General features: G+C 36.5%; 4 protein-coding genes across 6 annotated transcripts; 3 read left to right on the forward strand and 1 right to left on the reverse strand.

The window, feature by feature from the left end:
• Positions 1 to 2,404: 2,404 nt before the first annotated feature.
• C03H5.4 (Phospholipase A2) lies at positions 2,405 to 2,990 on the forward strand (the record flags this gene model as incomplete). Of its 2 annotated transcripts, none has more annotated exons than NR_132577.1 (3): positions 2,405 to 2,512; positions 2,563 to 2,642; positions 2,684 to 2,990. NR_132577.1 is itself a non-coding variant. In NM_061318.3 (3 exons), 3 exons carry the CDS (start codon positions 2,405 to 2,407, stop codon positions 2,988 to 2,990), a joined length of 483 nt encoding a protein of 160 aa, NP_493719.3. The 2 variants fall into 2 exon arrangements, 1 of the variants encoding a protein (NP_493719.3); NM_061318.3 differs by having other exon boundaries at positions 2,563 to 2,630.
• Positions 2,991 to 5,805: 2,815 nt separating this feature from the next.
• On the forward strand, positions 5,806 to 7,516 carry C03H5.9 (Serpentine Receptor, class T; the record flags this gene model as incomplete). Its single annotated transcript, NM_001267081.1, has 4 exons — positions 5,806 to 5,997; positions 6,052 to 6,212; positions 6,266 to 6,647; positions 7,277 to 7,516. 4 exons carry the CDS (start codon positions 5,806 to 5,808, stop codon positions 7,514 to 7,516), a joined length of 975 nt encoding a protein of 324 aa, NP_001254010.1.
• Positions 7,390 to 9,411, forward strand: C03H5.7 (Seven TM Receptor; the record flags this gene model as incomplete). 2 transcript variants are annotated; one of them, NM_061319.8, is made up of 4 exons in its annotated part: positions 7,390 to 7,937; positions 8,340 to 8,500; positions 8,554 to 8,938; positions 8,993 to 9,411. In NM_061319.8, 4 exons carry the CDS (start codon positions 7,743 to 7,745, stop codon positions 9,194 to 9,196), a joined length of 945 nt encoding a protein of 314 aa, NP_493720.2. The 2 variants fall into 2 exon arrangements, with proteins under 2 accessions (NP_493720.2, NP_001300493.1); NM_001313564.3 differs by having other exon boundaries at positions 7,878 to 7,937; positions 8,993 to 9,196.
• Positions 9,412 to 9,463: 52 nt separating this feature from the next.
• C03H5.5 (TPR_REGION domain-containing protein) lies at positions 9,464 to 12,513 on the reverse strand. Its single transcript, NM_061320.5, has 8 exons — positions 12,366 to 12,513; positions 12,258 to 12,324; positions 11,645 to 11,692; positions 11,273 to 11,405; positions 10,975 to 11,215; positions 10,625 to 10,930; positions 10,387 to 10,562; positions 9,464 to 10,064 (listed from the first exon to the last, which is right to left on the reverse strand). The coding sequence occupies exons 1-8, from the start codon at positions 12,507 to 12,509 to the stop codon at positions 9,521 to 9,523; spliced, it is 1,659 nt and encodes a 552-aa protein (NP_493721.2). The 5' UTR covers positions 12,510 to 12,513; the 3' UTR covers positions 9,464 to 9,520.
• Between the last annotated feature and the right edge of the window lie 97 nt (positions 12,514 to 12,610).

Here is a 12,610-nt window from a genome sequence, read left to right on the forward strand (position 1 = left end):
TAGATCAAAAATGGCAGAGAAGGTGATGGGAAGATGAATATGATTTTTTTGTAGAGAAAAATTATAGTGGAACTGGAAATATTTTTTTTTAATTGAGGGTAATTTGTTTCAGAAGCAGCAACACAATATGTTTGAACTGACAATGAGTTTTATAAATTTCAGGCATCAAAATTTTTCAAATTCACGTGTCTTTGCTTAAAATAATCTTAGATTTTTGTAGCTCCTGGTGTACAAAAAATCCGTGTTTTTTTTTCAGAAAAATACTACACACGACGATTTATTCAAGTGAAAAGGTATTTCCAGAACTTTACAAACATTTTTTAAATGTCCAAAAGTCTAGTTTTATATCAAAAGTTCAACAGTCACATAGACCACCCAGTTTATGAAAAAAAAAGAAGATGATATGATATCAACTATGTTCAAACTACATATGGCGCCAGCCTGGACAGGGTCAAATGGTTAGAACTTATCAGTTTTATCAGTTTACTGTGTTTTGAACCAGATGAAGTCTTGAACTACAATGGAAAAATTGTGAAAAGAGGGTTTTAACATTTTTCCAGTATGAAAAAAATAGACAGGTGAAACTGTAAAACTTTGTATCCCCCGGTTTGTGTTTAGGCATAGGCTTAGGCTTAGGCTTAGGCTTTGGCTTTGGCTTAGATCTGGGCTTAAGTTTATGTTTAGGCTTAGGGTTAGGCTTAGGCTTGAGCTTAGGCTTAGGCTCAGGCTTAGGCTTAGGAAAAGGCTTAGGCTTAGTCTAAAGCTTATGCTTACTATTAGGCTTGGCGTCAGAGCTAACGCTTGCCACTGACGCTATTTAGGCTTGGGTTTACAGCGTTTTTTTTTAATTTTTCAATGAAGCTCAGGCTTAGGTTTAGGCTTACATTAGGCTTGGGCTTAGGCTGGGGCTTACTTCTAGGTTCAGGCTTAGGCTTAATGTTAGGCTCTGGTTTTCATGGGAAAACAAAAGTTCCTGGTGTGAAAAATTACTAGAATACAAAAATTCTGAGAATTGATCATATTATACAAAAACAAAACCATTTTTCAGGTAGAAAAAAATTTTCAAGTTGGTAAAGACCAATTATTGAATTGCATTAAAAAAAAACGAACAGAGTACTAAAAGCAGTCAGTTTCAGCTATCGTCTAGAAATTCTAGAATTCCTAATCATCAGAATCACTCAAAAACCCGTTGCGCGCGGCGCGTCGCCCCCTGACCTTGTCAAGGAGACCGAGAACACGCCGCCCACTTTACACAATTTTGAACGAGACTTGTTCTCCCTGTTGCAGATTTCGAATGTAATAACTGTTTTCACATACATACATACAGTTTCAGTGATGTGACTGAGAAAATTGTGATAGTGGAGATCATGATCGGTGAATTATTAGTAACGGGGCTTGGGTTTGGGAAATTCTCCCAGCACAACTTTAAATAACGTACCTGCTGCTATAGTAACTTGGGTGGAGACATATCAAAAAATTTTGAATTTTCAGTATATGAAAACGCATCGTTAAAAATGCGTTTTATGTAACTAATACATCTATTGGCGGAGATTCGAATACATTTTTAAAATTCAAAAAAAAAATTGAATTCTAAAAGTTTTGCACTACCGATACAGGTTGATATAATTACCAGAGTATGTTCCTATTTTTATAGATTTTATAGGTAACTACATACATTTTTCCAAACTTTCAAATTCAAGCCCCTTTCTTTTTATTCTTTTTTTTTGCGCTCGTTAGCGGAAAGTTCAACACTTTTGGTGGTTTGATCCGGCCCGTATATTTCACAATTATTATTCAATTTTCCTTCACGTTTTGTTATTCATATTAGTTATATGTATGACTCTTTGTCACTATTTCCTCTAATTTTTATCAACAATTTAATCAGAAGCGAGCTATATTTACACGAGTTGCGCACATGATCTTGTTGAGCTTTGATTCTGAACTCAGGTCGACAAGGAACTGTCAAAGGGCAACATCAGAAATATATAATAACCTCCGAATAGTTGTCAAATATATAAAAATATTTATGGATTTCAGGTTTCTTTGAAAATAATTTCATAGTCTCAGTGCGCTCTCAAATGTTTTCAGTTGATTAATTTAACATTCCTGGTCAGCTTTATTTCAAAATGTTCGGATTTTTAATTAACAAACTTATATGTAGTTTAATTTCAAATATGAATTTTTAAACTTCAGATTTTGGAAAATTTTTCATTCTACACTGTTTTTGGCAATGCTAAATAGGTGCAAATAATTTTTTAGCACTTGAAAATTGGAAAAAAAAACATCTATCACATTGTTTGTTTTCCAATGCTATCTGCGATGTTTTTCGTTTCAAACATTTGCATTTGAATGATAATGATACCTGCCAACGATTGTTATCATTTTGTTCGAAAACCAATTAGGCATGTTCCTTTTTCCACTTGTTTTGGGGTTTTTGCTGCCAGAAACTCTGAATACTTTTGTACTCGAAATCCAATTTATGACACGTTGTATGACGCACCATGATGCTTGGGTGAGAAATTTTTAAAGTTCTAAAATTTGTTTACAATTTTGAATTCCCAGATTTACAACGGCTACGGGTGTTATTGTGGAATTGGAGGTAGTGGAGACATTTTAGATGATATTGACGAGTAATAATTTAGGTTCTTCATGTTTTCATTTTCATATATACCTAATTTTATAGATGCTGTGCTAACCATGACAAATGCTATGAAGACCTTGATCTCAAAAAAACATGCTGGACAACTCCATTTGAATACTTTCCAATTTACTCCTGGAAATGTCAAAATCAAACTATTCACTGTGATACACTAAGTGAGGCATCTGATCATCCAGTCTTAGCTCACGAGTGCAGTAATCAATTATGTGAATGTGATCGAAAACTCGTGGAGTGTTGGGCAAAGTACCCGGAGCCAACAGGACAGCTAAAGTGCCCACATCCCAGGCTTTCCCGGTTTTTGCTGAAATTGCAGAAGAAGATGTTGAGCTAATTTTTATTTGTTTTTTCTTCAATAAAGTTTTATAATTATAAGAACTTTTCAAGGTAACTTATGCCTATCTATGTATACTCAGACTTTTAAAGGTGAAGTAGCGCCAGTGGGGATTTTGTCTAAATACATTTATAATGATTCAAAATGACCGAATGTAATAATAAAACAATCCAAAAAAATTCATATTTTTCGAAATTTCAGGTCAAAGTTGTGACAAGTTGCCAATGCAATGTCGCATGTTTTGACCCCTACAATGTTTTTATACAAATAATTTAAAAAATTAAAACATAAAAAATTTAGGAAAAACTTTTATATTCGGTCGGCTTTCAAAGTTATGAGTGGCAAAAAAAATGAGTAATTGCCTCTTTTTGAGAGTAAATAAAAAATTTTCAAATGTTTTTTCGAAAACTTTTATTATGATATTCTGTCATTTTGGCACCATATGAGTAGTTTTTAACACTTTCCCACTGGCTCGGCCTCACCTATAAACGAGATCTAAAGTTTTTGGAATCATTAGTACTCTAGGTCGTCCCACACTCCCAGGGGGCAGTAGAATAGTTGGCACATACAAGTTCTACGTCATAACATCTTGACAGTTTTTCCCCCACACACGAATTGTTGTCTGCATGCATCAGATTTTTTGAGCTCTAAAGCTGTTGTCAGGGCTCATATGCTAGATGTTACTCGCTCGCAGCAGGGATGTGCGGCTGTCGGCTGGGGCAGCCAGCCGACCTTTGTGTTAGAGTTTTCGGCTGGCGGTTTAAATAAAAATTAACTGATTTTTGATATTTTTGAACACTAGTGGCAAGTTTTATATATGGAAAAAGTAAGCCGATGTGGTTATTTTTGTTGGATAAAGTGATTAAATATATTGCTATACCTTGTTTTTGTACTAAAAGTATGCTTAATCGCTCCGAAACACTTTAAGAAAACAACCTGCAAAAATACAGTTCAGCGACAAAACTCAACCATAAAGCTCAGTCGGCTGGCAGCGCCAGCCGACAGCCAAGAAATTGAGGATTTTCGGCTGGCGGCGCCAGCCGACAGCCGAAAAAATCAGCCAGTCGCACATCTCTGCCTCGCAGGAGAGGTAAGAGGCAATGGCATTGTCTGTGTATGTATCTCTCACTTCTCTCTACAGGCTCACAGGCCACTTTCTCTGTGGGAAAAAAACAGTCAAGATGCTGTGACGTAGAAATTATATGTACCAACTTTCGCCATCACCAACCTTTATGACGTTGGTCGGATGGATTCATGTCACTATTGATTGGAGGTTTACGGGGCTGAAACAATTGTGGTTCCATTAAAAGTCGTATTCTTATTTAGTACACAATTAAAACATTTGCTCATCTAAGATTTTTAAAATTCACCTTTTGAGATTGTTGAGAATGCCCCCTGAAAGCAATTACCCCTATTTTTGCCCAGAGTCATGTGCGAGGTATCTTTATTTTTATCCCATTATTACTAATTTTCATGATTTGTAGCTAATGAGTAATTCCTAACGTCACTAAAAGTAAAAAGTAATTTATTTTCGGCTCTTCATAACTGCACACCCACACAAATCATCAACTCCATATTTTCGAAAAAATAATATCACAAGATAAATGTAAGTTCACATTTACCCTTGAGACATCTCCTCTTCTTCATTGTTTGTTTCGAATTTCAATTGAAGCTCTCTGTTTTCATAATTGTCGGAATATACTTTTTATTTTTGCTTCAGTTTCGATAGCCTTCTTAAAAATGGAGTAAAAAATGGAAGATTGAAGCAAAATGTGGTAAATGTTAAAGTTTCTATTTCAGTTTCAAAATGCATTTTTTGAATAGATTTTTTAGAATAGGGTTTTTTTCTAATTATACTCACTATCAGAATAGTCCAATAGAATCAAATAACATAAGTGAAACCCCCCCCCCCCCCCCAAAATGTTTAGGTTTACAAAATTTCGAGAAAAAAGTTTTCTACACTGCCAAATTTTCGAAAAGCAAATTAATACTATTTTTAATTAAAAAAAAACTATACCCTTTTAGAAAGATCTTCACAAACGAGGGGTGCGCAGCAATCGGAAATTTCATGCAATCGACAATTTTGGAACACTTTTGGAAAAAATTTAAATTTGCGGCAACCGGTAATTCCGGCAACGGCCGAAATTGCCGATTGCCGGACATTTTAGGCAATTTTCAAACTTAATCATATTTCGGAAATTGAAAAAATGTCAACTTCCTTTTTTCCCATTTTATAACAAAAAACGTTCTGTCCCTCAAGGTTTAAATTATTTTGAGCTTGAAAAGAGAGAATTGTATAGTAAAATGCATGCTTTGACTTCCGGTAATCGGCAATTTTGGCAATTGCCGGTTTTCAAAATTTCCGGCAATGAGGCATTTTTGGCAATCGGCAATTTCGGCAATTGCCGGTTTTGAAAACTTTCGGCAATCGGCAATTTCGGCAATTTCCAGTTTTGGAAACTTTCGGCAATCGGCATTTTGGCGATTTGCCGGTTTGCCGGTTTGCCCAAAAATTTCGATTCCGGCATTTTGCAGATTTGCCGAAAAAGAATTGTTTGCAGCCCCCCACCATGCCACTAACCTATTTTCAACTACATATATCCATGCTTTCCCTTCGCTTCATTAACAACAACTTTCCGAGCTTCTGATTGTTTGGCTCTTCCTATGTACGCATGTCATAATTTTGTCTTCTCGTCCTTTCTCTCGCTCTCGTACTCTGCTTGCACATAACAATTACTTCACAAGTTAATCACAAGCCGCATCGATTTTCAGCCGCTCCTTTTTGTTATATTCAAACTCGTTCTAGTGCTCCATCATGTTCGTCATCTTCTACTATTACATGTATACAGCAATCGTGCTTGCTTTCTCAGTGATTCTGAACGGGGTCACTCTAGTAATCAACTTTTCCATCAGAAAAAGTGAGCGAGATAATAAGTACATAAGTTTAGTGAACCCCCACATCTACACCAGTATCGTGTTTTCCTGCATACAAGCCGTCGTTGATCCAGTAAGTTAAATCATCAGTTGTAAGGTTGTATTCTTTAAAACGTATTACCAACAGGTTATCAGTGTCGAAAAAAATGTACTGTATATCTTCTCGGCACGCGAGTTTGTTTCAAAGAACTGGATGCAAGTGATGCTCTCAATCTACTTTGGCCTATACGGAACCGTTGCTATTCAACGTTTAATCTACAGTTTTTATCATTGGGACATGGTAGTTCAGTAAGTTCATTAAAAGTGGAGTAGGACTAGTTTTTTATCCGATCATTTCCCAGCTCAACATTCCATTATTTCAAATATTCTCTTCATATCAAATGCTGGAACAGTTTCGCCTTCATGATTGGTCTACTTTGGAGTCTCTCCGTCTACCAAGTTTCTCACACTCCATACGTTGATTTTGTAATTCAAACACCTCTTAATGCAACCTACGGGGTCGACATTCAAAATGTGACCTATTCAGCACTATTCTACAAATCTGGTGACATCTTGAATGTACTGGGAATTGCAACAGGATCCATCTTTTTGATAACCCTTTGCATAGCAATGATGGCCTACATTGTGTTGCATTGGCAAATTTGGGGAACCCAAAAAAAAGTGAAAAACACAAGTGCATATCCTAACTTCAGACGCGATGTTCTCATATTGCTGGGGTCTAATGTAAATTTTTTAAATTTTACTTATATTGGTTTATCTGCTACTAGTGATCCTATATTAGTTTTGAAATTTTTGAGGCGTTGCGTATTTTATTATTTCTATAGAACGAGGGGTGCGCGGTTAATTTGCTAAATTTTCCGTTTGCCGAGCTCGGCAAATTCCATATTTGCCGATTACATCAAAACTTTCACTATACAATTTTGACCAAAACTATTAATTTTGTCTCAAAAATTTTGTAAAATGACACAAAAATTAAGTTATTGTGGTGTTTAAGCAGACACACCCTACGGAACTTATTCAGAAACCTGCTTTGTGTAAAGAATTTTTTAGTTTTATACTCCAAAAACATTTTCGAAAATATGTAATATTTTTCGTAGTTTGTTAAACACGGCAAATTTGTCGAGTTGTCGTACTCGGGAAATATTGGAAAAATTTATTTTCCGAATTTTCTTAGCTAGGCAAATTTTGAGATTTGCCGCACACTCCTGATTAGAGTGGTAGCTGAGACTCTTTTTGGTGTATTTCCTATTTAGATGAGCAAATCATGAGTGCTGAATTTGGAAAAAGCATTAACATATTCTTTATAAAACATTTTGCCCATTATTTTGCTATAGATCAAGGCACAATTCCAGATCCTCATATCAGCTGTCTTCCTATTCTTCCCCGTCATACTGGCTCTCGTGCTTCCAATTTTTAATTTAGATGGACACATCGCCTACCTATCCATTTCAATGCTATTGACCTTATATCCAGTCATCGTTGCAGGTGCTCGCTTGTACACCAGCCGTGTCTACCGAAGCGCAATCCATAGATTTTTCTGTGGCTCGTGTGAAAATGACGAGGAGATTGAGGTCGAACGGATTACCGTTTAACCAATTGGAGTTAGGCCTGTTTTTTTTTCAAAAGTTTTTAATACCTAACTGAATTTAGGTTTGTTTCATCTCTATCTCTCGCCACATTTTTCCAAGCCAGTAATTAATTTTCCTTCTTAGTCTACACACGCCCATTTTCAATATCAAAGTATATCACAAGTTAATCACAAGCCTTGTGCACTCTTCTCGACTTTTGAGCCACTCGCTCTTCATTCCTCATTTGAAAATGCCCGCTATAATAAGTTTCCATCAGATATTCAGTACCAAAGCCTTCGTTTTGTCAATATTCTTTAACTCAATTATTATTGCAATCAATATATTCTACACAAATGGTGTGACTCAGATAAAATACCGGAATTTCATGAATTTCCATATAAGCATCCACCTCGTGTTTTCAGGCCTTCATGCGCTACTAGTCCCGGTAAGATAGAAACCTACGAATTTTTCATTTTCTGAAATTTTGTCTTAATACACAATACGACCGAATATCTTAATAAAACACTCCAAAAAATTTAAAAAATTTTAAATTTTTATAATTTCTGTTCAAAGTTTTGGCAAATAGCCAAGATTTTGAAAAATGTGAGCTTTTTAGGAAATCCAAAGCAATGTCGCATGTTCCGACCCCTACAACGTTTTAATACAAATAATCAAAACAAAATTACAGTATAAAAAATGTTGGTAAAAATTTTTTTTTGGTCGACTTCCATGTATGAGTATGTATGTATGAGTGCCAAAAACTGAGAAATTTTCAAAATTTTTGAAAAGTTTTCTTGTGATATTCGGTCATTTTGGCACCATAGGAGTAGTTTTTAACACTTAACAGATTATCGCCGTCGAGAAAAACGTGATGTACATCTTCACAGCCGTTCAATTTATCCCGACAAATATATTACAAGTACTCTTAGCTGTGTACTGTGGGGTTTTCGCTACTACAATCGTCATGCGTCTTGTTGCCGGATTTTATCGATGGGACAATAACTTACAGTAATCTATTAAGACTTTAGGACTTCCAATTTTTAACCCCGTTTCCGTTACAGTCCAACCCTCTACTACTTCGAATCGTACCTAACCTTCGTTTATTGGATTACTTTTGCGCTTCTAGTAGGAATTGTGTGCGGATGGACGGTTTCCTACAAAATGGCACAAAACTCTTACGTGGATTCTATTATTCAAGCCCCTATTGCAAAAACCTTCAAGCTTAATTTACAAAATGTCACCTATGTAGCTCTATTCTATACAACTGAGGATGGTTGGAACGAGACGGGAATCAAAATTGGATTCACTAGTCTTGCGGTAATTGTAGGATCAATGCTGGCGAGCTATATATTTAGCTTTGATATTTGGGCACATTATGTGCAAAATATACAAGAACGTGCCCCTCCTGCTTATGATCGTGGCATGTTCAACAATTTGATCTCTCAGGTGAGATTCATTGTCAATTTCTATGCTATGTACATTTTGAATTCTTTATTGCAGATTTTTATCAGCTCAATGTTCTCATATCTTCCAGTATTAACAGCTCTGTTGCTTCCAATTTTCCAGCTTGAAGGCCATGTTCTCTACTCGCAATTTTCAATTTTCTTGGCATCGTATTCAGTTATCAGTCCAATATCAGTTATTTGGAATAACAGATTTTATCTATATCCCGTGTGTACACATTTGTATCGATTATTTCATTAAAGTTGTCGGAGGCTCTGAAACCAGGTCTGCTCGGCAATTCCGACAGCTTTTTAAGTATAAGCTCCGCAATTAACAATTCAGTAATTAAACAATTAATTTTATCCAGAGGCCGTTTCTCATTCGTATTTATCTTTGATACCTTTCCCAGGATTTTTCATTTTTTCCCCACATTTATCAATGACTTGAAAAATTTTCTGAAAATAAATAAAATAATGGACATTGTTCTAAAATTCAATTAGCTGTGATCAATTTCAATACAGCTGTAAAACTAATTTGAAATTTTATTTGTAAGAATTTTTAATATGGTATAATAAATCACATTAATCATAAGCTACAATGATTCTCCACAAATCGATTAGCATCGTCCATTGAAATCTTAGCCACCTCTCTCATATAACACATCGCATCTTCCTGATCGATCTTCAGATTCTTATGAGCTTTACCGAGTACACCAATGAACTTCCTGCCAAAGTCCGCAATTTTCTCATCGATTTTCGCAGATTTCTGAACAGTCTGTAGGATCTTGTGATACTTCATGATTAGGAAGACAAGAGTTTTCTGGCGATTTGCGTCAGGAAAGTCTTGGAAGATTTTTGTGAGCTTAGATGGTTTCACGGTGACCAGACGGTTCAGGAAACTATCGTATTGGCAGAAATAATCGATATCTGAAGAAGTGGACACAGGCAACAAGGAAGTTGCACGAGCTTCCAAAGGTAATACAGGGCAAATTTTTAAGAGGCCCTTCAAATTTCTCAGGGGTTTCCATGTCGTGACGCGTTGGAGATAGAATACCATTGACTTCAAGTTTTGAGATTTCCAGTGTAGACTCAGTTTGTTATTGCGGGGAAGTTGTGGGATGAATGACGAGCTGAAAATTTGCTTTGTTCTAAATGTTTCCTGAAACAATGAGTATAAAGCCTTAAGACTACTAAACGGAGCCTGAAAAACTAAGCCTAAATTTTTAATTAAAAATTAAAGCCCAAGTTTTAACCCAGGGAAGTTAATTTTCCATTCCTATGCTGTAAAATCTCAACCTTTTACGGCTGAAAATATAAACCTAAGTGCTGAAGCTTAAAAATGTAGGCCTACACTTTTTGACCGAAAACCTATGCCTACATTTCGGCCTACGTTATAAGCTTCGGCCTATATTTTTGCTGTCATCTAAAAAAAATCGAATTTTGAGGGCTTACCATTCTGCAAAAAAGCTCAAAAACGTCTCAATTTTTGCCTCCTTCCAATCTTTCATTTGATTTGGATATGTACTCTCAACATGCTTCGAAATTTCCGATGGAATTTCTAATTCTTTGGAGCTATTTGATATACAATATGCTATGCATGGGAGAGCATTGATCTTAAATTTCTCTGCCTGGAAGTTGCAATAATTTTAATTCTATGTAGAAAAAATGTAATAATGTAATATAATGTTACCTGCTCAACACTGCTGCTCAATACTTTCAAAAAGCGATCTACACTTTCCGCAAATCTTCCAATTATCAAATAGGCGAATCCAATTTGATATGTAACCCTTATCATTGTTTCAGTGCCCTGAATCTCTGGGGGCATTTGGTCCAAGATTTGTGAAGTACTTTGATGGTCTTGAAGAAATATGTGCATTCGAATAAGGCCGAGAAGTGACAGAGTTTTGAGATTGGCTTCTGGTTGTGAAGCTAGTGAGATTAGGGTGTTCAGAGCTGCATCCTTATTTGATACGCTTTCAGTTGAGATTATACTAGTCTGGAAATCGTTATCTAGATCTAAGATATCATCCAGATGCTCACCTGAATCTGGAACACATATTCCTCCATAATATCCAAAATCCAATAATCAGGCAGGTTCAACTTTCCTGGTAGAATTGAAAATATACTTTGATAGTTTTCAAGCATATCCTTATTTTGACGAGCTTCTGCATTCAGTCTTCGGTATTTTAATTCCTTGTATAAAACCATGAAGTCTTGATTTTCAGGACTTATAGACTTTCTGACAGTGATCTCATCTGGCCATGTGAATGAAGGAGGCAGTCTGAAAGTTTTAATAGCTTACAAATTAGTTTTTTTAACTTGGATTCCTCAGACTTACTGCTTCTGGACCGTCTCCAGTCGATCGTAGTAACAATTCTGGATTTCCAATAAATTATTTTCTGCAATCATCTTGGAGAAATGGGCAAGGTACTCGAGAACTATATCTGTCGCCTTTGTATCTTCATTGGGTGCTGAAATTTAGGTTTTAGGCGGGTTTTGAGTAGATCCACGTGGTGTCAGGTTGTCCCAATACGATTTGATCTACAAAAAAGGCGGGAATTTTTTGCTCAAAAAAATGTGACGTCAGCACGTTCTTAACCATGTGAAATCGTTGAGAAGTCTGCATCTCTTCTCCTGCGTTTTTTGTAGATCTACGTAGATCAAACCGAAATGAGACACTCTGACACCACGTGAGTAGAATAAAGCATACTTGGAAGTTCGCTCATTGTTTTAGAGTTAGCAGGTTTGGCAGAGTTATCTGGAAAAGAGAAAAGGTAAATAAAAATTTAATATTTTATAAAAATATCGGGGAATTACTAATCCCAAGATCCATATTTTTCCCGCAAGAAAAACATTTATAAACACTAAATAATTTTTTGCACCAAAATGTTAAAATTTGGCAGATGCGATTTTTTCAGGCGCCCATTAGAGTAGGCAGGCACGTAGGCGGAAAACAGGAATGAATTATACTCTTGTGCCTAGTTACCGGCCTACCTGTGTACCTGTATCATACCTTCGTGCCTCCGTTCCTGCCTACCAATATACCTTATGTGTCTGCAACCTCCCTTTCTGTCTACTTATCTGCCTACATGCAAGCCTACCTATGTGTCTACAGCCTGCTTTTGTACCTACGTGCCTCCTACCTATGTGCCTGCAACATGCCTTCGTGCCTACTTGCCTGCCTCCCTATATACCAATGTGTCTGCAATCTGCCTTTTTGCCTACTCATCTGCCTACGTGCATGCCGGCGTGCCTGCCTGCCTATGCACCTACACATACCTACATGCCTACGCGCCTGCCTACCTTTTTAACCAAATCATTACCTTTTATCGGCCGCCGCGAAGTTTGAGGTTCCGGGGTGATAAAGAGGCCGATATTCTCTGGTTTTGTCTGAAAATTCTTACTAAAAGCCTACTAAAAGATTCCCTTACAATCTCCAAGGATCCTGTCTGCTTGTCCAGAAGAACTTTCAACTGTCGTTCAGCCTCCTTTCGCAGCTCCTTCTCTCTGGCCAGATCCTCTTTCAGTTTTTTGATTTTCTGGTGTAATCGATTTGTTTTAGTCTCAACAATCATTTTTCTAAATATCGCCCGATTTGAAATATTTATAACTGGACGGAGAGGGTAAGGAAGTTGACAAAGAGGAAAGGTGTCACGTGAAGCATGCGACAACGACA

Source organism: Caenorhabditis elegans, chromosome II (genome assembly GCF_000002985.6).
Source record: "Caenorhabditis elegans chromosome II".
Taxonomy (NCBI): domain Eukaryota; kingdom Metazoa; phylum Nematoda; class Chromadorea; order Rhabditida; family Rhabditidae; genus Caenorhabditis; species Caenorhabditis elegans.